Genomic DNA, 23,805 nt, shown 5'->3' with positions numbered 1-23,805 from the left:
TAGCATAGATAGGTTTACTCTATAACCTCACAGTCATCATGATGAACAGGGAGCAGATGGACTTCAACTGAGCTAATAGCTCCAGCTGTGATGGAAAACAATGAGGTCTCTCTATGAGAGATTCTAGCGGGATTTCTATCAATGTTTAAGAATGTCTGTCCCTTAGTTCACTGAAAATTAAACCATTTATTCCTAAAGTAGCTAAACTGTAGATCATCACACAGCTGCAGCCAGTCCAGTCATACATGTAGAAAAATAGAAAGTGTTCCTCAATAGACATAATGCCATTTTGCCATTTTTTGTTTAAAATTTTAGTGTTAAAATAAATATGTGTATTTGATAAATAATTAATTAATCACCAATATTCCTTAAAAATTTTTTTTACCGTTTTATTTTTCTGAGTATGAATGTATGAAGCTATAAAAACTAAAATTAAACAAAGATGCTGTTCTACAAAAAGTAAACCTTAAAAACTATTGTAGGTATGATTGATTAAAAACTGAAATGTTGTTGCTGACTAAAAAAGCAAAATCAAAAGTTGAGTTTTCAAGAAATGTCCTGAATGAAGCTTTATGTTATATTTTAACACCAATATTAGACACCTTTTTATCTACGGAAAGCATTTTATAGTAAATACTAAACGGCTCTATCCTCTCTTTACAAAATCTGAACATTTTGCTCCTCAAACGTTATTTTGTCCGTTATTTTTGAGGTGCGAGTGGACAGCTATATCTTGCCCAGAGCAACTGGCTCTCCTATACTGTGCCATGTGTTTGACAAAAATAAGGACAAGGATCTTACCATTTGACTAAGATTAAAGAAAATATATATATTTTTTAACAGTTTCCGAGCATAAAGGTTTGGAATAACTGGATTTAAAAACTTTTGCTCATTAGAAATTTTCTGATTTTACTATAAAAGCTTCATGATCTTCAATAAAAGGCTTATTTTTTTCCATCAATCATAAACTCTTCATCCTTCAGCTACAACAATTAGATAGAATAGAAAATCCCTTTATTGTCCCATAATGGGGAAATTGTGGTGTTACAGCAGCATTAAATGGTTACAGCAAAGGTGTTCACACAATGTGAAGCTAAGAAAAGTGTATAAAATAGCAGAATAAGTGACAAAGTTAAGAAAATAAACAAATAAAAACTACTGTACAGTCTTTTTACAACCTAATAGTGTAAAATATAATTAAAAGCAAAGTGTAGTTTTCACTGAAACAGAAAGCAGTATATTTTATGTAGGATATGTTTTCTCCATCAAAATATTGTGGTAAATAAGACTGACGACAAGAAAGGATTTAAATCCTGATCTCTGCAGTGAACGTTTGAAGCTTTATCTTGACTCAGCTTTGTTTCAAATTTAGTGGAAGAAGCACGTCACAGAATACAAGACAATGTGTCAAAGCCTGAAAACAAGCAAACCAGGAAACAGTTGCCACCTCTCCAAGAAACTTTCTCAATTCAAATGTCTGGATCGCAGTGAGTTTGAGTCTTATAGAGACAAAGCCTTGGGTCGCTTGGAAACATGCAAATGGTAACCGATGAATGGATCGTTTGGTTCCATCGTTAGCTTGTAATATCTGAAACCTGTCTATGATTCTGAGGGTCGGTCGTTAAAGGGGGGGGGGTTGCCGTTAAGGGGGGGATTGTCTCCTGTAATACCTGAAACCTGTCTATGATTGTTAAGAGTCGGTTGTTAAGGAGGTATCGTTCACCGGCTGGAGCGGGTAGGTCCCTCGTTCCTCTGTGATGGGGTGGGGTGGGGGATTTGGTGATATCTGGAAGGGATCATGTCTATAATTGAACTGTATGTTTTTGGAAGCTGGAATCTCTAAAGTTGTTTTTTCTCTCTTCACTTAGATGGCTTCCTTTACGCCCCTCTCAAACCACCTATTTTCTTTATCCAGGATGTGAACATTCTGGTCCTCAAAAGAATGTCCTTTGTCCACAAGGTGTAGATGTACTGCGGAGTCTTGTCCAGAGGAGGCCGCTCTTCTGTGTTGGGCCATGCGTCAGTGGAGAGGTTGTTTGGTTTCTCCAATATAAAGATCAGAGCATTCCTCGCTGCACTGAACAGCATATAACACTCCGCTCATATGCGGTCTGGGGGTTTTATCTTTAGGATGCACTAGCCTCTGTTTAAGGGTTTGGTTTGGCTTGAAATGTACTGGGATTTTGTGTTTGGAGAAAATCCTCTTGAGCTTTTCAGACACTCCAGCAACATAAGGGATTGTGATGTTTTTGTGTTTAATTTTCCCATCCCTGTTGATGAGTAACGATAAGGATGTTGATAATCTAATTAAATTGCAGTGTTTGCTGCACATTCGTAAAGCTTTCTCCTGGGTATGCCAAATTAGACGTTTTTTTGTAGAACTTACACATTTTTAAATAGGTTTTTAAAATATGCCTGACTTTATACTTTTGCAGCTATTATTATTTATTTACTCTCCAGGTGTACAGTTTTTTTTTATTCCTAAAAACACTTTACAGTACAGTATGTAATTGTTTATCTTTTAAGTCTTCATCATTATGTTATTGTTATACTTTTTTCTAAGGTCCTGATTTGTGTGACCATTTTTTTTCTATAATAATTTTTCTGCTGTAAACACCAGAATTTCCCCATTGTTGGATAACAAAAGGGATTTTTTAAAATCTATTCTATTCCTGAAAGGGATTGGAAAATATATGTTTATTGAATTGGTGACTTGACTCAATACTACAATACTTTTAAAATTATCTCAGTAACAGATTAGGAGTGTTGCACATTTACCAATACCAGTATCAGGCGGGGCCCCGATCGAGCACTAAAATGGTGGTATCAGTATTGGAGAATACCAGCAAATAGGGCATCGATACCATTTTGAGAGCCAAAAGTTTATTCAACTTTTACTCATTAGAATTACCAAATTTTCAGATTTTACTACAAAAGCTTCATGATCTTCAATAAAATGCTTCTTTTTTTCCATCAATCATAAACTCTGTCTTTATCCTTCAGCTAAAACAATTAGATTAGAATAGAAAACCCCTTTATTGTCCCATAATGAGGAAATTGTGGTGTTACAGCAGCAGTAAAAGGTTTTAGCAAAGGTGGTCACAAACTGTGAAGCTTAGAAAAGGGTATAAAAATTGCAGAATAAGTGACAAAGTTAAAAAATAAACAAATAAAAACTACTGTACAGTCTTTTTACAACCTAATAGTGTAAAATATAATTAAAAGCAAAGTGTAGTTTTCACTGAAACAGAAAGTAGTATATTTTATGTAGGATATGTTTTCTCTATCAAAATATTGTGATAAATAAGACTGACAACAAGAAAGGATGTAAATCCTGATCTCTGCAGTGAATGTTTGAAGCTTTATCTTGACTCAGCTTTGTTTCAAATTTAGTGGAAAGAAGCACGTCACAGAATACAAGACAATGTGTCAAAGCCTGAAAACAAGCAAACCAGGAAACAGTTCCCTTTAAACATTTTTCCCTCCTCTTGTTCATATCCTTCCCTCTCCTGCAACAGTTTCTTCTCATTGTTTTGTTTTTCACCTGCTGATGGTGACTTGATGGCTTCAAAAGTGTCTTTATCAACTCCCATGTCTATGTTGACATTCACAAGCTATTTAATCTATATTTATGTCCTGCAGAGTAAAAAATCGTGTGAATAGAAGGAGAGAAACTCACCTAAAGATTAGTGTTAAATTATTATTATTTTGGTTATTTCACGCTGGATTGCAGTAGCAATCATGGCAGTGTGAGTGCTGGTGGGCTTTTGTGTTTCTGCCTTACAGATGGCAAGGTTCCCTCATATTCATACGAGCTGAGCTTCCTGTCGCTGAACAATTGTGGGAACGCCAGAGGTCAAGACAAAAGAAGAAGTCAAAAAGGGGAGAGAGGCTGTGCTGCATCCAAATGGCCCACAATAACTTCCTGCCTTGTTCCTGGCTGGCCCATACAATGTGACAGGTGAAACCAATAGCCTGCCGGGGGGGTGTATTGACCTCAGCAGGTGGAGGCGTGAGAATTGTCTGTACGCTGAAATAGAGATCAATGGGTTTGAGAAAACTTGCTCAACAGAGGGTGACCACAGACATCATTTTAAGCTTGTATTTTACTTCAAAAAGAAAAATCATAATTTTTTTTTTTCCTTTAATTTTTTATCATTCATTCAGTGTTTTTTTTTTTTTGGCACAGCAAACACAAAATGTAGTACTAGACAATCTGGTGAGAAGATGTCCACAGTTCCTTAAGGTATAATGTGGGCACAAAGACATCAGTATCCAAGTTTAAGCTGTGGAAAATTCCCCTCTTTATAACCCTGAGGGACACCCTGATCCAAGACGTAATGGTTTAATTGAGCAGCTCAGCAAAGGATTGGCTACTAATTACTACTTTAACCTACTGTATATTCAGTTTATAACAAAATACACTTTTTAAATCAAATTAAAACTGTAGATAGTGCATTTCTTCTTCATAATTTTGTTGCTGATACTTCTTACTTTAGAAAAAAGTCTATTTTTGTCTATTTTACTTTCGTGCCACATTGTTTTCATTTTTATCAAAGTAATCTGCAGTGAAACTTCCCACATTCAAACCAAGTTAAGGATAATCTTATCCTTTGGCGAATGATTTAACTCTTTGTTCATAAGGAAGCAAAAAAAAAAAAAAAAAAACTAATTTTCCAACAGAGTAAAATACTTATTTTACTTATTAATATGGAAGTCACCTTTTATGTGATTTTTCAAACATTTTGGACATTGGACATTTTGTTAGCGGTAGGCCTTTAGAAGACATAAAGTAAATCTTTAAATGTTTAAAACTGCAAAGCAATGCAACACATCAAAACAGAAAGCTCCAAAAGTTACTCGGAGCAACTATTGACACTTTTAGTGGTTTAACATGTTGCTAATAAAGCAGAGAGAGCAGGAAAATTAAATTGTAAAAATGACCGGTTGTTGCCACCAAGTGGTCGCCAATGGAACTGCAATAACACGAGGTTTTTATTGGCCTCTCCCAAAGATAACACATAGCATGCTCAGAGCGTCACTATGCGAGTGAAAAGCGTTCAGAATATAGAACAAAAAGAATTGAGAATATTTTAATGACCTAAACTTTTAGAGAAAAAAATGAAAAATAAAGGAAGACATTTTTGAGCTCATTGCATCACAAAATATTAGTAAATGTTCTAAAAAAAAAAAAAAAAAAAAAAAGACAAAGGCTATAGCTTTTTTTTTATTTGGTAGCTTTATGAAGAGTTCCTGCTGATTTTTTTCTTCTTCTGCTAAATCAATTCAGATTGAATACCTCTGTTAGATGTTGACTGGATTCTACTCAGTTAAAAGAAACTGATCTAATAACTTTCCATAACAGTCATTCGGTGTATTTGAAGTGATCCCTCCTTCTGATTAAGGACACAGTTAGAAGAATGTGCTTTGATTGATTGATCCTTAATTTCGCCCACAATATTTGGAAAAGAAAAATTTTAGAAACATTTGGTGATGAATGTAGATTTCAGTAGAAACAGTGAAGTGACTATTTGTGCAAAACTCAAATAAAAAAAATAAGAAAACAAGACTTGAAGGTGATCAAAGCAAAAGGTGAGTTTAACTCAAATTGTGACCTGATGCACCATGGATTCTGGCTTACGCAGTCCAAAAAGTTAAAAAAAGGGGTCAAAATCCAGTTCTTTTCTTGTTTTATTCTCCGTTCAGACTAAACAGCTTGCAGGCTTCACAGGATTCTGCTACTGCTCTTACTCTGAATCCTGCACATCTTCTTTGACTGACTGATTGATTGAGTGGCTGACCGAGACTGAAAACTGAGAATGGTAAAAAAAAATATATAACCACCCATGTGCACAATGAGCTAACTAAAACCTATCTATTTATACTGTGAAACACACACATCCCAAGCTAAAATTAATAAACTAATTAAGTAAATCACTAAACAAATCATATTCTAAATAACAAATCAAACTAAATAATCAAAATTCTAAGATTTAACTGAAAATGGAGAAATAGCTCCTATAAACAGGAACTAGTTAAACTCACCATCATGGGAGAAGGGATGGAGGCGATAGAGGACTACCGGTATTAATACGTCTGTATTCACCTGGACTACAGACTGGAGGAGCAACTGTGAAGCCGACTACAAGAGGAAACAAAGCAGACTGTAGTTCATAAGGAAGCTTGGATCTTTCGCCGTTTGCAGCAGGATATAACATATCTTCTATACTGCTGTGGAGAGTGAGTTACACCAATATTCATTTTTCTTTTGAGGCCAATAAAGAATTTTTGAATTGAATGAATTTATCACAGGTGTGAGTTAAATGTGTGGATTTAAACAGAGTTCAAAGAGGCAGTATGTTTCTGAAACATTATTTATCCTAGGATGTATTCCAGGTTGCCTTCTGTTTTTTAAAGATGGTTTCAAGAAACAAGTTGTTGGATTTACGGTGAAAAAAAAACATAATTAATAAAAAGTATTTGTTTGCCTCTTTTTATATACACATAAACCTCGATGACATTCCCAAGCAACATCGACTATTCTCTAAACATCTTCCACATGGTTTAGAGATGTGTTTAATTAGGTGAGAAAAGCAGAATTCTTCCCAAAACAGACGTTGAATCTGTCTCACATTTATTTTATGCATGTCCCTTTATCTACTAACCTTTGGATTCAAATGTCTTTTTACAGTTTTTATCAGAATCACTGAATATATGGTTTTATTATTAAATGTTGAATGTAACGTAAAAGTTCAAAAAATATCCACTGGACTTGGTTTCCAAGATTTGAAGACGTTTCGCCACCTCTCCAGGAAACTTTCTCAATTCAAATGTCTGGATCCGCAGTGAGTTTGAGTATTATAAAGACAAAGCCTTGGGTCGCTTGGAAACATGCAAATGGTAACTGATGAATGGGTCGTTTGGTTCCATCGTTAGCCTGTAATATCTGAAACCTGTCTATGATTCTGAGGGTCAGTCGTTAAAGGGGGGGATTGCCGTTATGAGGGGGATTGTCTCCTGTAATACCTGAAACCTGTCTATGATTGTTAAGAGTCGGCCGTTAAGGAGGTATTGTTCACCGGCTGGAGCGGGTAGGTCTCTCGTTCCTCTGTGATGGGGTGCGGGGTGTGGTGATATCTGGAAGGGATCATGTTTATGATTGAATTATATGTTTTTGGAAGCTGGAATCTGAGTCCACCACCTCTGTTTAAAGTTGGTTTTTCTCTCTTCACATAGATGGCTTCCTTCCCGCCCCTCTGAAACCACCTATTTTCTTTATCCAGGATGTGAACCTTCTGGTCCTCAAAAGAATGTCCTTTGTCCACAAGGTGTAGATGTACTGTGGAGTCTTGTCCAGAGGAGGCCGCTCTTCTGTGTTGGGCCATGCGTCAGTGGAGAGGTTGTTTGGTTTCTCCAATAAAAAGATCAGAGCATTCCTCGCTGCACTGAACAGCATATACCACTCCGCTCATATTCGGTCTGGGGGTTTTATCTTTAGGATGCACTAGCCTCTGTTTAAGGGTTTTGTTTGGCTTGAAATGTACTGGGATTTTGTGTTTGGAGAAAATCCTCTTGAGCTTTTCAGAAACTCCAGCAACATAAGGGATTTTGATGTTTTTGTGTTTAATTTTCTCATCGCTGTCGATGAGTAACGATAAGGATGTTGATAATCTAATTAAATTGCAGTGTTTGCTGCACATTCGTAAAGCTTTCTCCTGGGTATGCCAAATTAAAAGTTGTTTTTTGTAGAACTTAAACATTTTTAAAAAGGTTTCTAAAATATGCAAGAACAAGAAAGTTCTCTTCAAAGATTTGGAATCATTAAGGATATTATAGCTTATATTTGATATATACTTAATAAAATCTGTCTTTTTTTTGTTTTTGTTTTATTTCCTCTCTCTCTTTTTGCTTACTTGGTTTTCCACTATGCATCCTGATGTATTTTACGTCTGTTTATGTATCATCTTTGTTTTTAGTATAATATTATTTCATTCTGCCTCTTCGTGGTTGTATGACGTAATGTTTGCCTGTTTAAGGTTATATTTCGTTTATAGAGATTTCTGTGAGAAAAAAATAATGAAAAAAGGACTTCTGACTTTATACTTTTGCAGCTATTATTATTTATATACTCTCCAGGTGTACAGTTTTTTTTTTATTCCTAAAAACACTTCACAGTACAGTATGTAATTGTTTATCTTCTAAGTCTTCATCATTATGTTATTGTTATACATTTTTCTAAGGTCCTGATTTGTGTGACCATTTTCTTTCTATTATATTTTTGCTGCTGCAAACACCAGAATTTCCCCATTGTAGGACAATAAAGGGATTTTTTAAAATCTATTCTATTCCTGAAAGGGATTGGAAAATATATGTTTATTGATTAGTGACTTATCTCAATACTACAATACTTTTTAAATGATCTCAGTAACAGATTAAAAGGAGTGTTACACATTTACCAATAAAAATCAGGCGGGGCCCTGATCGAGCACTAAAATGGTGGAATCGGTATCGGAGAGTACCAGCAAATAGGGCACCGATACCATTTTGAGAGCCAGAAGTTTATTCAACTATTGTCACCCATTCCAGGTAGGCAGATCTCGGACTGGGAATGATTTTCGGCCCTGGCATTTTTTCATCTACCCCAGCCTACTTCTTTTTACCCATAGACAGCCATCCTAAACTGCCAGATTGGGAAACATCCCAACCTGGCAACAATGCGTGTAAGACAGGAAACATTAGCCTTTAGATGCAAAACCCCATCATGCACAGCAACATATTTTTGCAAAATATTCGAACATAAATTCGCCAAATATAAGAGGAACATCGTAGCCTGGTTTAAAGAAATCATTTTAGTTTTATTATAATTTAGTTGGAAGGATTTTACAGTTTGAAGAAATAGAAAATTACACCATATGCCAACCTTCACAAGCAGGTGCATGACGAGGAAGGGCTATATATACTGCATGCATCATTTAGGTAGTTAACATTCTATTACTTCTTGAGCTCCTTTAGTTATTTCCTGTCGCAGGTAGGTGCTTCAGCCAGAGAGTAAGGATTGGGGCTGGTATGATTTAAAGAGGGCCGGCCCTCGCACTCTGAAATTAGGACCGGTCCACCGGGTATGAAAGATTACCAGTCCAATGCTGCACAGCGGGTATTGGTATCAGACCCATAAAATGGCACTGGCGCAACACTAATTAAAAGCACATCGTAGGAGCCAATTATTTTTTGTTAATAATTAACAAAGTTTTTTGTTTTTGTGGATAATCTAGCTAAGTTTATTCTACTTTATTGTTTGTATGAGATTATGTTTTTTTTAGTTATTTAGTCATGTTCCTTTGTTTTTGGTTAGTTATGATTAATTTGGGTGAATAATTTTTTATAAATAGGCTGTCAATGGTAGGACCAGCATACATCATAGTGGGCGTATGTTTTTTTTTTTTTTTTACCAGTGCAAGAGAAGCATGGAGGAGCATGTTTGTCTTTTTCTGTTTGCTTGCCTGAGGAAAAAATAAACTGAGAAAACTAAAGCAGTTTACCTGGAACTTTTTTTTTTTTTGCCTGCTTAAAATGAGTCCATGGTGCTTCTGTGGCCTTTGTGGATTTCCACAAAGCTGGAACACAACACACATTTTTATTCTTCTGAATCAGCAAAGGTCCCTTTAAATTCAATTCAATTCAGTTTATTTATATAGCGCCAAATTCACAACACACGTCATCTCAAGGCACTTTACAGTTCAACCAGAACATACAGTCAAATTGATACAAAGTTTTCTATCTAAGGAAAACCAGTTGATTGCATTGACTCAAATACAATCCCGCACACCAAGGCCCCGTCCACACGAAGTCAAAACGAACACGAAACGCTAATATTTTCCAGAACGTTTGTCGTAAAGACGGAGACGTAAAATAAATGTGATCGTCCACACGAATGCATGAAAACGCTGCAAAATGTATGCCAGGCCTGTAAGTGGCGCTGTGGTGCCAAAGCAAAAATAGGCGACGAAATGTTGGGCCTGCGCACTAATATTTATACATGGTTGCCCTGCGGGTCCATTTTCGTGGTTCAGTCAAATTCAGGTGCTGAACTATGTTGTCGATATTGCTCTGTTCTTCCTGGAGATATTCCAGAAGAAAAAGATTCTGTTGTAAGCCCGACAGCAGGGTGAGTAGCATTAGCAGCAACCATTCAACACAGTACGGCGCCATTGTTGTTGTGATACTGTGTGCGCATGCGTGTTTAGAGGAGACGCTATGACGCATGCGTGTAAAAAAAAAAATGCGGTTAGAGCTTATAGATGGAAACGCAAAAATGGCGTTTCAAAATCTTTCCACTCTGAAGGCTGAATAAAAAAAAGATCGCTTACAGACCCTCGAAACGCCAGCTTCGTATGGATGAGAGGCTGGTTTGGTGAACAATTTGTGCGTTTAGGCCAGGGTTTGACTTCGTGTGGACGGGGCCTAAGCATGCTTGTAGCGACAGTGGAGAGGAAAATCTCCCTTTGAACAGGTAGAAACCTCCAGCAGAACCAGGCTCAGTGTTGGCGGTTATCTGCTGAGGCCAACTGGGGTTCAAGGAGACAGAAGCAGAGATACAAAAAGCAGCTGTAAAAGGCGGCCCCGTCCAGGAAACACACAGCCAGGCAGACGAGCTCCAAGGCAACTCCCAAGCCAGAGGACGAAGAGAGCACATCCACTCAGTCACGGTCAGAGAAACAGGACCACACTGGAAAACAGGCCGATCTCCAACATCTATAAACAAGGGTGTTGATGGAAGCAGCACAGCTGATGTTTCTTTCCAGGATGACGTCACAGCCAAACAGGAACAGATGAGGCAAAGCTACTCTGAGGAAAAGCAGAGAGAACAGAAGGTTAGAGATTGAACTAACAGATTCTGCAGAATAGGAGAACAGAATATGCATCAATTCTGACAAACAGGAATTATTTATGTCATGTGACTTTTAGAGCCAAATTAGGATTTACAAAACAGATTAATTTACATGTTTTTTTGTTTTGTTTTTACTTTTATTTTCATAAATCCAAAAAACACTTTCAGAAAAACAGAAACGTACAATTGAACATATGCCATCCATAACAGTTTTCTTTCAGAAAAAGAAACAATATAAAAGAATGAGAAAGAAAATAAAAAAAATAAAAACACAGGGGTTTAGCTAAAGTATATTGCTATGAAGTCTGAAAGTTTTAAAGTAACTTAATCGAGGCATGAAAACTTTTAATATCATTTTGGAATGCTTGAAAATTTGAAGAAACGTTAAAGAATCTGCACTTGTGGATAAAGAATTTCCCATAATGAAAATAATATTACATAAAAATTCCACATTTTTATCATGAAAAAGTAAAGCCAAATTTAACTCCTTTATATTCAAAACTAGGAATCACATTTTTCGTTGATAACCAATCATAAATCTTGTCCCAAAAAGACTTAACCACACAACAATTGTAAAAAATATGTTCTTGTGTTTCTAGATCTTTCTGACAAAAGTTACATGCATTAACATTAAATCTAAATAGATGAATTTACATGTATTATTTTAAAATAACATGCAGCAGATGCAACCGGAAGCCAGGGTTACCCATGATCATTTGCGGCAAACACGCCGCTAACAAAAAGCAGAGCAAAACCCCGCCCACATTTGACGTTTTCGTCTCCGTTTCGTCCCAAACCCGGAAAATATTTGCATAGAAGCTCCGATTGGCCGAGAGTGGCGCGCCAAATGTCACGTGGTCTGGCTTTTCGCGCGAAACTGGTCTCTGTTGTCAGGCGGGGAGCGAGCAGAGTGAGCCGGAGGAAGAGCAGAACTTTTCCAGCTGCTGTTTAGCTTGTTTTTTTTGACTCTTTTGGACTCAGTTTCGGGCATCATGGACGTCGCCACAGCAAACGCGGAGACCGGCGGAGTGACGGTGAAGGACGAGCTGGCAGAAAAATGCCAGAAGTTGTTCCAGGCTTTCTTAGAGGAGTAAGTCACGCGGAGCTGACCCAGATTTCACCGATCATTAATAATAACACTTTATTTTAGTAGTTGTGAAGTCACTCTGCTGTTTTTAGTGGTTTTATCAACTTTTCTGATAAGGGGTGGTTTTTGTGAGCAGGTTTCAGAGCGGGGATGGAGAGGTGAAGTACGTCCGGGAGGCTGAGGAGCTGATCAGGCCTGAAAGAAACACTCTTCTGGTGAGCTTCTTAGACCTGGAGGGCTTCAACCAAGAGCTGGCTGACACCATCAAGGAAGAGTACTACAGGTTAGCCCACAGCATGACTCCCCCTCTCAATCATGCTGCCTCCCAGACTGAAAAAACAGACATTAAATGTTTTTTTTCTTGTATCCAGAGTTTACCCCTACCTTTGCCGGGCTGTTCGTAACTTTGCTCGGGATCATGGGAACGTCCCTCTGAACAAAGAGTTCTACGTTGCTATTGAAGATCTATCAACCAGGCACAAGTGAGAAGCCCATTAGGTTAAATGAGGCGGGGGTTTGATGTCTATTGCATGTGAGAGTTAATTTATGGTTTAATGTAGGATCCGTGAGCTGTCCTCCATGCGTATCGGTACTCTGGTGAAGATCAGTGGTCAGGTGGTGAGGACTCACCCGGTCCATCCTGAGCTGGTGAGTTTACCTGCTTCGTTGGGCTTTGGGGTGATGATTCAATACCAAGTGGTTGGCGGACCGTGAACCTATGCGGCGGTTCCTGTGTGTCTGCAGGTGAGCGGGACCTTCGTCTGCATGGACTGCCAGGCGGTGATCAAAGACGTTCCCCAGCAGTTCAAGTACTCCCCGCCCACCATCTGCAGGAACCCTGTCTGCAGCAACCGCTCCCGCTTCCACCTGGACACGCACAAATCCAAGTTCATCGACTTCCAGAAGGTGAGGTGGTAAGGATGGGCGCGTCGCATTGGCGGCGGTCGCCGCCTGCAGAGTTTCTGATGCGGTTTGATTTCTGTGCTCTCAGGTGAGGATCCAGGAGACGCAGGCGGAGCTGCCTCGGGGATCCATCCCACGATCGATGGAGATCATCCTGAGGGCAGAAGCTGTAGAGACAGCTCAGGCCGGGGACCGCTGTGACTTCACAGGGACCCTCATCGTAGTGCCGGACGTCTCCCAGCTCAGCACTCCTGGTACGGCTTCACTCCTTAGCAGTTAAATTTCACCCGTTGGGCTTTTCATGATTTATGGCTTTGATCTCCTCAGGCCTGCGAGCAGAGACCAGTACTCGCGTTCCTGGAGGTCCTCAGGGCTTTGAGTCTGAGGGTCTGAGGGGACTGAAAGCTCTGGGAGTCAGAGAGCTGTCGTACAGACTGGCCTTCCTGGCATGTAACGTGGCGCCCACTAACCCACGGGTAAGAAACCAACACTGCAGCTGACCATCCCCTAAACAATCCAGATGTGTGCTATTAGACTAGAACTGTCTCCTCCTGCTGTAGTTTGGAGGTAAAGAGCTGCGGGACGAGGAGCAAACGGCCGAAAGCATCAAGAGTCAGATGACGGAGAAGGAGTGGGAGAAGGTGTTTGAGATGAGCCAGGACAAGAACCTGTACCACAACCTGTGCACCAGCCTCTTCCCCACCATCCACGGTCAGACCGCCGGCCTCCACAGGCCTTTCCAAACCTCTGACCTTTGACCCTTTAGCTGACTGACGCTGATGTTTGATCCTTTAGGCAACGACGAGGTGAAGCGCGGCATCCTGCTCATGCTGTTCGGAGGCGTTCCCAAGACGACCATGGAGGGGACCTCGCTGAGGGGAGACGTCAACGTCTGCGTCGTCGGAGACCCGAGTACCGCCAAGAGCCAGTTCCTCAAGTATGGAAACAGCCGGGAATGTGAATGTTGACTTCTCTGCAGACGTGATTAACCCCCCCGGTGTCCCCCTGTGTGTTCAGACACGTGGAGGAGTTCAGCCCCAGAGCTGTGTACACCAGCGGCAAGGCCAGCAGCGCCGCCGGTCTGACGGCTGCTGTCGTCCGTGACGAGGAGTCCCACGAGTTTGTCATCGAGGCCGGAGCCCTGATGCTGGCAGACAATGTGAGGCTTTGTAGCTCGGCGAGCCTTTCATCCATCAGCAGAGCGCATTTGTCCTGATGTTTGCTTTTTTTTTAGGGCGTGTGCTGCATTGATGAGTTCGACAAGATGGACCTCAAGGACCAGGTGGCCATCCATGAAGCCATGGAGCAGCAGACCATCAGCATCACCAAGGCTGGAGTCAAGGTAACAGCCCCCTTTAAATACCCAGATTGGGATTAAAAAAATAATCCATGTAGAGCTCAGACGACTCCACTTTCTGCTGCAGGCCACCCTGAACGCACGCACCTCCATCCTGGCTGCTGCCAACCCCGTCAGTGGGCGCTACGACCGCAGCAAGAGTCTGAAGCAGAACGTCAACCTGTCCGCTCCCATCATGAGCCGCTTCGACCTATTCTTCATCCTGGTGGACGAATGTAACGAGGTGCGCTGATCAGTCTGTCCGGTTTATTCCGCCGTTAATGTTTCGTCCTTCAATCTAATCCGTGTTCTGTGTGTCTCAGGTCACGGATTACGCCATCGCCAGGCGCATCGTGGACCTGCACTCACGTGTGGAGGAGTCTGTGGACCGGCTCTATTCTCTGGATGAGATCCGTAGATATCTGCTTTTCGCTCGGCAGTTCAAACCTAAGGTGGGTGGAGGCTGGATTCTCAGGTTCTCCTTCCTTCCTAAATTATGAATATGTCCTCAGTTCCAACCATAAACTTCAGTGTTTATTAGGATTTTGTTCTGATAGTGAAAAAGAAAAACAAAGTAATGCACAAAGTGAATGAAAAATGATGCATGGTTCCCTAAAATATTATATTTCAAACTATTATATGGAATTAACTTATTTAAATCTTTTTGTTTTGTATTTAATCTATTTTCATATCTAATATATAGATTAGTTTTATAAAAAAGCCATTGGGAAATATGTGGTAAGACCTAAGGCAGATGGCCGCTCACACTGAGCCTGGTTCTACTGGAGGTTTCTTCCTGTTAAAAGGGAGTTCTTTCTCTCCACTGTCGCTACAAGCATGTTTAGCGTGAGGGATTGCATTTGAGTCAATGAGGCGATGCAATCAACTGGTTTTCCTTAGACAGATCTGGTTGAATTGTAAAGTGCCTTGAGATGGCATGTGTTGTGAATTGGCGCTATAGAAATAAACTGAATTGAATTAAAATATGTGACTGACACCCCGATGCACACAAAGCCTTCTAGGGTTTTATAAAAAGAAAAAAAATAGAACTTGTATCCTTTTTCATTTCATTTTGCAATCATCTATTACTTTCTGCTGATGGTTCATATACAATTTCACTAAATACACTGAGGTTTGTGGGGAAAAAAGTAATATTTAAGGATATGATTACCTCAGAAGGCGTAGATGTTGGCATCTCCTGTTTCTGACCTGTCGCCTAAAGATGCTCCTTCTGCTTCTCTCCATGTTAGATCTCCAGTGAGTCTGAGGAGTTCATCGTGGAGCAGTACAAGCGTCTCCGTCAGCGCGACGGCTCCGGTAGCGTGTCCAAGTCTGCCTGGAGGATAACTGTGCGACAGCTGGAGAGCATGATCCGCCTTTCAGAGGCCATGGCACGCATGCACTGCTGCGATGAGGTATTGCTCTTCATTAGTGTAAATGGGACCTTTTTATGAGTTCTGCCTAATTATTAGAAAACCTGAGGTGGATTCTTTCTGTCTGTGTAATTAGGTGCAGCCTAAACATGTGAAGGAAGCTTTCCGTCTGCTGAACAAATCCATCATCAGGGTGGAGACGCCTGACATCAACCTGGAGCAGGAGGAGGAAATGGAGGATGAGCAGCAGCAGGAAGACGGTAGGATTGATCATAATAATGTAAACCTGGCTGCTTAGAGGGATGGAAGCCTGCAGTTTAGTGGAAGGGCAAAGTAAAATGAGATTCAATCTGTTTTGTTCTGTAGGGAACAATGTCCCGAATGGAGTGGACGGTATCAACGGTCATGTGAACGGAGTCAACGGCCACGTCGATGGTATGAACGGTGAGGCGGACCACGGCACTCAGCCTAAGCCCTCTCTTCGTCTGTCCTTCGCCGAGTACAAACGCATCTCTAACCTGCTGGTCCTGCATCTGCGCCGAGCAGAAGACGGTGAGAAATATACACAAAATAAGATCTTCATCCTTTTCCACACGTCGCTCATTCCTGTTCCTCTATCCTCTTAATTCATACTGCAGCTGAAGAAGAGGAAGAGCTGAAGAAGACGGCGGTGGTCAACTGGTATCTGAAGGAGATTGAGTCGGAGATCGACTCTGAGGAGGAGCTCATCAACAGGAAAGGCCTGATAGAGAAGGTCATCCACAGGCTGGTCCACTACGTGAGTTCAGTTTGCTCATATATATTTTTACAAGAGATAAAATCCGATTGTTTTAACGCAGAGTTCTGTGCAACGTGTTTCCGATAGGACCACATCCTGATCGAGCTGACTCAGGCCGGGCTCAAGGGCTCAGAATCCGAAAGCTCAGAGGGAGAGGTTGTTCTGGTCGTCAACCCCAACTACATCCTGGAGGACTGAACCATCTCTGGAAGCCGACCTGTTTGATCCCCACTTGTTCCGCATGTGTCTCAGAAGGATGTTTGAATCCCTCTCTGCTGTACAAAGGCTTAAAATTTGACTTGTAGCAAAATATGATGTTGTAAATATGCTGTTTTGGTCAGTTGAACCTTTCTGAACTATGGGACTATTCATTGTGTTGCAAACTGTCTCATAGGCAGACACCAGTGCTTTGTTCTCAAGCTGTATTGTAATATTTGGGAATGTTTGTTCTAGTAATAAAACATTAATTAAACATCTGCCTTGGTGAGAGTGTATCACAGTTATCACTGAAAAGTTAATTTCAGTCAAAGAATCAAACTTGTAGGTTTAGACGAACAAACTGGTTCCCCTTTTTTTCTGAGCCTTAGAGGTAAGATAATAATGGCCTAATAGAATTATTCCAGCTGTTGTCATGGTTACACAAACTTTTTTGCATCTTTTTTGTACACTTTTTCACTCCAAGCCAACTCTTGCATATATCAGTCCAAAATACCAGCTGCTATAGATATGTATTTTTAACGACTGTCACTTCTGTTTTTGTTCATGAGATGAAATTTCTTAAAGAAGGAAATTCTAGGTTACTAATTAATTTGTATTGCTGCTTCAATCATCCACAGTGATACAACCTTAGACTAATTTATGTTGTCATTTTGTATACAAAAGTGTAAACAAAAAGAAATTTCGTTAAGAAAAGCTCTCTAAAAAAATTTAATTGTCTAAAGTGCAGCCTTGAAAACAGTAAAAAAAAAAAATACATAAAAACAGTGATATAAACACATGACTGTATGTTTACAGTTCTAACTTTTAAAAAAAAATAAAATACAATAAAATAACCCTGACCTGAGTGCTTAAAGCCTTTATAATTTCAAAATATAATCCTTGAGGATTGGTACTAACAAATGTATCCGTCGTCCTGTTATGAATGTATTCTAGGCATTTGTTTGGAATACCATTTAATAAACCTTTACCAAAACTGTCCACCAGGTGGGGCACATCTCAACACATGAAATAACGCGCATGCGCATTTCCTGTTATTCCTCCAACATGTCTGCCTCCTGCCTGGTTGCACTTAGGGCATCTCTGACAGGTAAACCTTCTTTATCTCAAAAGGGCTCACTTTTAAGGATTCATAGTCACAATTTTTTATTTTATTATGACTCTCTGTAAACAGCGTAACTTAGAGTTTCATTTTATAGGGTTTCAAAGCTGTCCCGGGTTTGTTTAGATATGGTTTACTTCCAACTCCTGTTATAAACACCATAGCATGGTTTGATAAGGAGGCAGAGTGGCTGGTTTAAAGTCAGGAACTGGGTTTGTCCTCCAGGTGGCTCCTGCCGGTGGTTCCTCAGACACGGCGCTCCGACACCGACAGTGTGCCACCGTCTGCGGCTTCATGTCTTCCCCACCGCCGGACTGAACAGCTCCAGAACCGAACCGACACAGAGCTCCGAGGCTGCCCACACTCCGACAGGGGGAGGCGGGGAGGAGGAGCTGGAAGGACCCGAGTATATCCCAAGGCGGAAGGCCAAGAACCCTATGATGAAGATAGGTTATGCTTGGTGAGCTGACGTCACTTCCTGTTTACCCTGCTAACCTAAGTAAATGAGAAATGGTGGCTGGCCAATTATCAGTTAGGCTTCTTTTAAATTGCAGACATTATTATTGTTAAAGAACAGAAAAATAAAGTCAAATATTCTTTGATTTATTTCAAATGTATTTTGACTTTAGTTGGGTAGCTACATTGCAAACATATCAATAAATAGTTCTATAGTATTTTTTTGTCAAAATAGCAAACACATTAATTAAAACTCAAAACATTGTAGTATACTAAATTAGTATTCAAGCATTTTTAAATATGATGACATTGGTATATACTTAGGGTAGGGGTTGGCAACCCAAACTGTTCAGTCCTATTGGATAAAAAAATAAAAACAAGTCTGTCAGGAGCAAAACAAAAGTAAAAGTCTTCTATAAGCCTCGTGTGGCAGCACAGGCTCTAAGTGTATTAGCCCACTATAAAAAAAAAAAAAGACTGTGGGATATATATATATATATATATATATATATATATATATATATATATATATATATATATATATATATATATATAATAAGCATTCATGATTAAATGTGTACTCTGGAGAAAATGTCGCATCATGTGACTAGTCTGCTGTATGATATTTGGTGCTTTACGGTTAAATTCCATCACAGTATTAATTAGGTTTTGCTGAATCGATGGAATTATAGAAATATGATATAGAAATCAGATTTATTATTTTTATTATGAAGATTTGGGGTAAAAAACAAAAAAAAATTGGAAGTTCACATCCCTGCATAAGAACGCTACCTTGAGCTCTGAACGGTTTTCCATCCTTGCAACAAAACTAGCAGCAGTGGTGGAGTTTGGAGATGCAATCCACCTCTTTAATCTATCTTTGCTCTCCTCGTGTAATTTATCCAGAAGTTCTGCAATCACACATTTTCTATCACTCCTGCATGTTTAGCATGCTTTCCCTGAAAATGCCTTTCTTAGTTACTCTTTATATTTCTTGACAACTTTTGATTGCAAAACAAACATGCAGGCAATCCTTCTGCATTGGAAATAAAAGAAAATGATCGGTCCATTCTTCTTTGAATCCTCTTTTCTCAGTTGCTATCTTCCTTTTTTTCCCCTTTGGGATCCATGGCTCGAGACACACCCGTCGCTTTGTTTAAAAAAGCCACCTGCCCGGTACCGAGCCGAAACGTGTTGCAAATCTTTGTGGAAAGAAATTAAAATGTATTTTTAAAATGTATTAATTATACAGACTTTTACAGCATTAGAAACAAAATGAATGCTTGTTTTACCTTCTGCACACCATATTAAGACAAAGAAACAAAAAAATAAAAATCCATTCCTTTTTCCATTTTTAAGCCGCAAGGGGTCCTAAAGAACCGCATACGGCTTTGCAGCCATGGGTTGCCAACCCCTGACTTAGGGTAACACACTTAAAATAGGTTTAATTACTATTTAATATATATAAAATATAATGTGCTGTATGATACACTGCACATTATGTATTTTCTTTGTATACTGCTAATAGTTTGATTGCTGTAGAACTTCGATACTATAGTTATTATGGAGTCATTAGACATAGATTAACTGTGGAAATATTTGCTTTTGTGAGTGAATTTATGTGTCCAATTCCCATCTTTGTCTCCAAGTCAGGTCCTGGAAAAACGAAAACAAACTCTGGTTTCAATAACTGCACAGGGCCGTTTAAAAAAGCAGGATTAACAGACTTTTAATTCTCCAATCCAAATTAATCTAGCCTAATATTCGGGAACTGATGGTTACTGTTAGAAGTTGCTGTGAGTTAATTTAATGCACTATGGGTAGGTTTATTTATAATTGAGCATGTGCGTAACAAGTATGAAAAGCCAACAGGAAGTGCCTATTTCATCCCACTGGAACTAGATTTTAATGGAGAATAAAAAAAAAGTGGAGAATGTTTAAAAATACGGAGCTACAGGTGCAAAGGACAGAGAGATGGCGCTGGAGAAGATCGCTGCCAAGTTCATGCGTAAGTTTATATGTAGACTGTGTGGCAGGCCATTTTGACACGAATTAAAAACAGTCTTCTGTTTTGTTTTCATTTGTATCCTTTAGGATTCTTCCTGATCAAAACCACATTCCTAGTTGGAACTGTAATAATAGAGGTTCTAAATCACATTTTTGCCAACAGAAACTGAATTTCAGAAAAATAAAATTGCTTTTTAGTAAGAATTAAGTTTTATATACCTAGAAATGTTCACACATTTAAGTTGCCTTTTTATCAGCTTGAGTGAATATGTAATTATATCTGAAATACATTTCTTCATAGCCAAAATAATGCAAATTCTGACCACTAACAATAGGAATATGGAGATCTGAAATTAATGCCTAGACATCAAAAATGTTTATTCTAGATGTGAAGAATGTCATTTTGTTTGAAATGGTAATTTTGACAAAGGAAACATTTTTTCCCCCCACATATCAAAAATACATATTCAGTCAAACTAATACATATCAAACCTGCCTGCCATAGCCTTTTGTAACAACTATAAAATTAATCGAAAATCAAATGTATTGCTTGAATGGTTGTGGATCAATTAATTCTATTTAGGTGAAATAGTCTGGTAGCAGGAATAAAAATATTGTTCTTACACATAGGAGCTGTACTTCATCCCATGGGGTCGCTCCTCAGTTTGATTCTGTCTTCCATTACACAGTAAATACTAAGCTGCTGTTTGCAGCCGCTTCAGATGTTATTTCTTTAAATGGCCGTTATCAGATTGTGCCTGCTACCTACTAGTAGGATCAGTAGGTTGTTATCAGCAAATGAATCCTAATCCTAACCCTAAAGTGATTCCTTATCTAAAGTAAAGATACACTATATTGCCAAAAGTATTTGCTCACCCATCCAAATTATTGGAATCAGGTGTTCCAATCACTTCCATGGCCACAGGTGTATAAATTCAAGCACCTAGGCATGCAGACTGTTTTTACAAACATTTGTGAAAGAATGGGTCGCTCTCAGGAGCTCAGTGAATTCCAGCGTGGAACTGTGATAGGATGCCACCTGTGCAACAAATCCAGTCGTGAAATTTCCTCGCTCCTAAATATTCCACAGTCAACTGTCAGCTGTATTATAAGAAAATGGAAGTGTTTGGGAACGAAAGCAACTCAGCCACGAAGTGGTAGGCCACGTAAACTGACGGAGCGGGGTCAGCGGATGCTGACGCGCATAGTGCGAAGAGGTCGCCAACTTTCTGCAGAGTCAATCACTACAGACCTCCAAACTTCATGTGGCCTTCAGATTAGCTCAAGAACAGTGCGCAGAGAGCTTCATGGAATGGGTTTCCATGGTCGAGCAGCTGCATCCAAGCCATACATCACCAAGTGCAATGCAAAGCGTCGGATGCGGTGGTGTAAAGCACGCCGCCACTGGACTCTAGAGCAGTGGAGACGCGTTCTCTGGAGTGACGAATCGCGCTTCTCCATCTGGCAATCTGATGGACGGGTCTGGGTTTGGCGGTTGCCAGGAGAACGGTACTTGTCTGACTGCATTGTGCCAAGTGTAAAGTTTGTTGGAGGGGGGATTATGGTGTGGGGTTGTTTTTCAGGAGCTGGGCTTGGCCCCTTAGTTCCAGTGAAAGGAACTCTGAATGCTTCAGCATCCCAAGACATTTTGGACAATTCCATGCTCCCAACTTTGTGGGAACAGTTTGGAGCTGGCCCCTTCCTCTTCCAACATGACTGTGCACCAGTGCACAAAGCAAGGTCCATAAAGACATGGATGACAGAGTCTGGTGTGGATGAACTTGACTGGCCTGCACAGAGTCCTGACCTCAACCCGATAGAACACCTTTGGGATGAATTAGAGCGGAGACTGAGAGCCAGGCCTTCTCGTCCAACATCAGTGTGCAACCTCACAAATGCGCTTCTGGAAGAATGGTCAAAAATTCCCATAAACACACTCCTAACTCTTGTGGACAGCCTTCCCAGAAGAGTTGAAGCTGTTCTAGCTGCAAAGGGTGGACCGACGTCATATTGAACCCTATGGATTAGGAACGGGATGTCACTTAAGCTCATATGTGAGTCAAGGCAGGTGAGCAAATACTTTTGGCAATATAGTGTAGATCATCCTTATAAATATTTAACTCTGATAATTAATGCCAGTCATTCTTTAATGACATGCCATGTTTGTGTTTTTATCACCTAATGTGTCTAAAGGACTAAATCAGGAAATAAAACATGATTGGCTGTAAGGAGAGCCTAGACAGAGGACATTTGAGTTCACTGAGCCAAACCGGCTACCGACCAGGTTAGCAATGGGGAGAATGTTACTATGGTAACAGAAACAGAGGTTGAATACTCTCCTAATGGAACGGAAAACTCAGGTTTCCCTGATTTTAGTTTTAGAAAACTAGCTTTGTGAAACAGACCCCTGATCCTCCCAGAAACGTTCACCTTCTCAACAGAACCAAAACAGAAGCTCAAAGCTTTGTGGACCAGAGTGTCGTCCTTCATCCTCTCCAGAGACCATGTGGTTTTATTTTGCCCTGTAGTCCTGGGCTTCTTTTAAGGAAGAAACAGGTTAGCTCTGCGAGAATGATACTACTGCAAGAGAAACAAATGACAAGCTAACAGGAATGGAGGAGGAATTATATTTGAAACAAAAGAAGCAAGAAATGATCAGCTGCCTTTTGAGTACATCCAAGTGCAGAAGCTGCTTTAAGAAAAGTTTTCCTTAATTTATTTACATTAACAAAACAAATCAGAAAACTGACGATACCATTCTGCTGCTGGCAAACCATAATCTATGTAAAAGGTTTAATTGGTGCAATTAGCGTAAAGAAACAATTAGTTGCACCTGCAGTAGTTTTACTGTTGAGGATAAATATAATTACGATATTTTGTGATACGGTGCATTTAAAGTGTTTTGAAGATGTTATCCATATTTCCGTCTTCCCAGGATGATTGGACTCCCTGCTGGAATAATCGGCTTCATTCTGGCGAAGAGACAAGTGGACAAAAACCGCCTGAAGCAGCTGAAGGTCAGGCAGAGGATGAAACGATCCAACGAGGGCGACTATGAGGGGAGTCGATATCGCCAACACAGAGTGGATCAGTGAATAGATCACACCATGCGGGACTCCTGGACTCCGGCATAAAGCTCTCATTAAAACAAAGATATTTATACAATGAATAAAGCTACATGCAGACAATAACCATCACCTGGTGAACAAAGAATCGCAAGAAGCCTCAGAAAGGAAACAAATTATTTTATATGAAAATGCGAACCGATTGTTTTTTCCCAGTATGATGTATATATAAACATTTACAGCAGCTACATGGGCTTTACGTGTTAAATGTTTGACACTACTGCTTTAATAAAGGCTTACGCAACTCAGCAGGCATGTTTGAACCTCTGGAGAAGCAGCTGGGTGGGGCAGGTTAAATTGGGAGCTTTAGGACGCTCCCAGTTCAGCTGTTTCACCCTGATGGCTCAGACCGTCCGTCTCCATCTGGCTGAACAAAGCAGCCACATTTGAAACAGTCATACAAAACCTTTCATCATAAACCAAGCCTTTATAGAGCAGTTGCCATGGATACATGTGGTATAATCATAAAAATTGATTATAATCAAATGCCTTTTTTTTTTTATCATTGCAAAGAAGAAGCATAGTAGGTATCTA

General features: G+C 39.8%; 2 protein-coding genes across 2 annotated transcripts; both read left to right on the top strand.

Moving 5' to 3' along the window:
* Positions 1-11,756: 11,756 nt before the first annotated feature.
* mcm6 (minichromosome maintenance complex component 6) lies at positions 11,757-16,841 on the top strand. The gene is made up of 18 exons (XM_038306376.1): positions 11,757-11,978; positions 12,112-12,258; positions 12,347-12,457; positions 12,536-12,623; positions 12,720-12,881; positions 12,967-13,132; positions 13,206-13,354; positions 13,439-13,589; positions 13,674-13,815; positions 13,896-14,037; positions 14,113-14,220; positions 14,303-14,458; positions 14,538-14,666; positions 15,465-15,629; positions 15,724-15,847; positions 15,954-16,139; positions 16,226-16,365; positions 16,453-16,841. The coding sequence occupies exons 1-18, from the start codon at positions 11,881-11,883 to the stop codon at positions 16,561-16,563; spliced, it is 2,475 nt and encodes an 824-aa protein (XP_038162304.1). The 5' UTR covers positions 11,757-11,880; the 3' UTR covers positions 16,564-16,841.
* A 705-nt stretch (positions 16,842-17,546) lies between these two features.
* si:ch73-71c20.5 (DUF4748 domain-containing protein) lies at positions 17,547-23,520 on the top strand. Its single transcript, XM_038306363.1, has 3 exons — positions 17,547-17,671; positions 17,909-18,143; positions 23,082-23,520. The coding sequence occupies exons 1-3, from the start codon at positions 17,602-17,604 to the stop codon at positions 23,239-23,241; spliced, it is 465 nt and encodes a 154-aa protein (XP_038162291.1). The 5' UTR covers positions 17,547-17,601; the 3' UTR covers positions 23,242-23,520.
* The last annotated feature ends 285 nt before the right edge of the window (positions 23,521-23,805 follow it).

This window comes from Cyprinodon tularosa, unplaced genomic scaffold, assembly GCF_016077235.1.
Source record: "Cyprinodon tularosa strain WSP-4 unplaced genomic scaffold, ASM1607723v1 ctg1154, whole genome shotgun sequence".
In the NCBI taxonomy this organism is placed as follows: Eukaryota; Metazoa; Chordata; class Actinopteri; order Cyprinodontiformes; family Cyprinodontidae; genus Cyprinodon; species Cyprinodon tularosa.
The sequence above is the reverse complement of the archived record's forward strand: the minus strand, read 5'-3'. Positions and strand labels throughout refer to the sequence as shown.

What these genes read in the sequence shown, in the direction of transcription:
- mcm6 (XM_038306376.1), top strand. Translation starts at nt 11,881, where the DNA reads ATGGACGTCGCCACAGCAAACGCGGAGACCGGCGGAGTGACGGTGAAG. An exon ending in CCCTGATGCTGGCAGACAAT is followed by an intron (nt 14,038 to 14,112) that starts GTGAGGCTTTGT and finishes CTTTTTTTTTAG; the next exon opens with GGCGTGTGCTGCATTGATGA. An exon ending in TCACCAAGGCTGGAGTCAAG is followed by an intron (nt 14,221 to 14,302) that starts GTAACAGCCCCC and finishes TTTCTGCTGCAG; the next exon opens with GCCACCCTGAACGCACGCAC.
- si:ch73-71c20.5 (XM_038306363.1), top strand. Translation starts at nt 17,602, where the DNA reads ATGCGCATTTCCTGTTATTCCTCCAACATGTCTGCCTCCTGCCTGGTT. An exon ending in ACTTAGGGCATCTCTGACAG is followed by an intron (nt 17,672 to 17,908) that starts GTAAACCTTCTT and finishes TTTGTCCTCCAG; the next exon opens with GTGGCTCCTGCCGGTGGTTC. An exon ending in ATGAAGATAGGTTATGCTTG is followed by an intron (nt 18,144 to 23,081) that starts GTGAGCTGACGT and finishes CCGTCTTCCCAG; the next exon opens with GATGATTGGACTCCCTGCTG.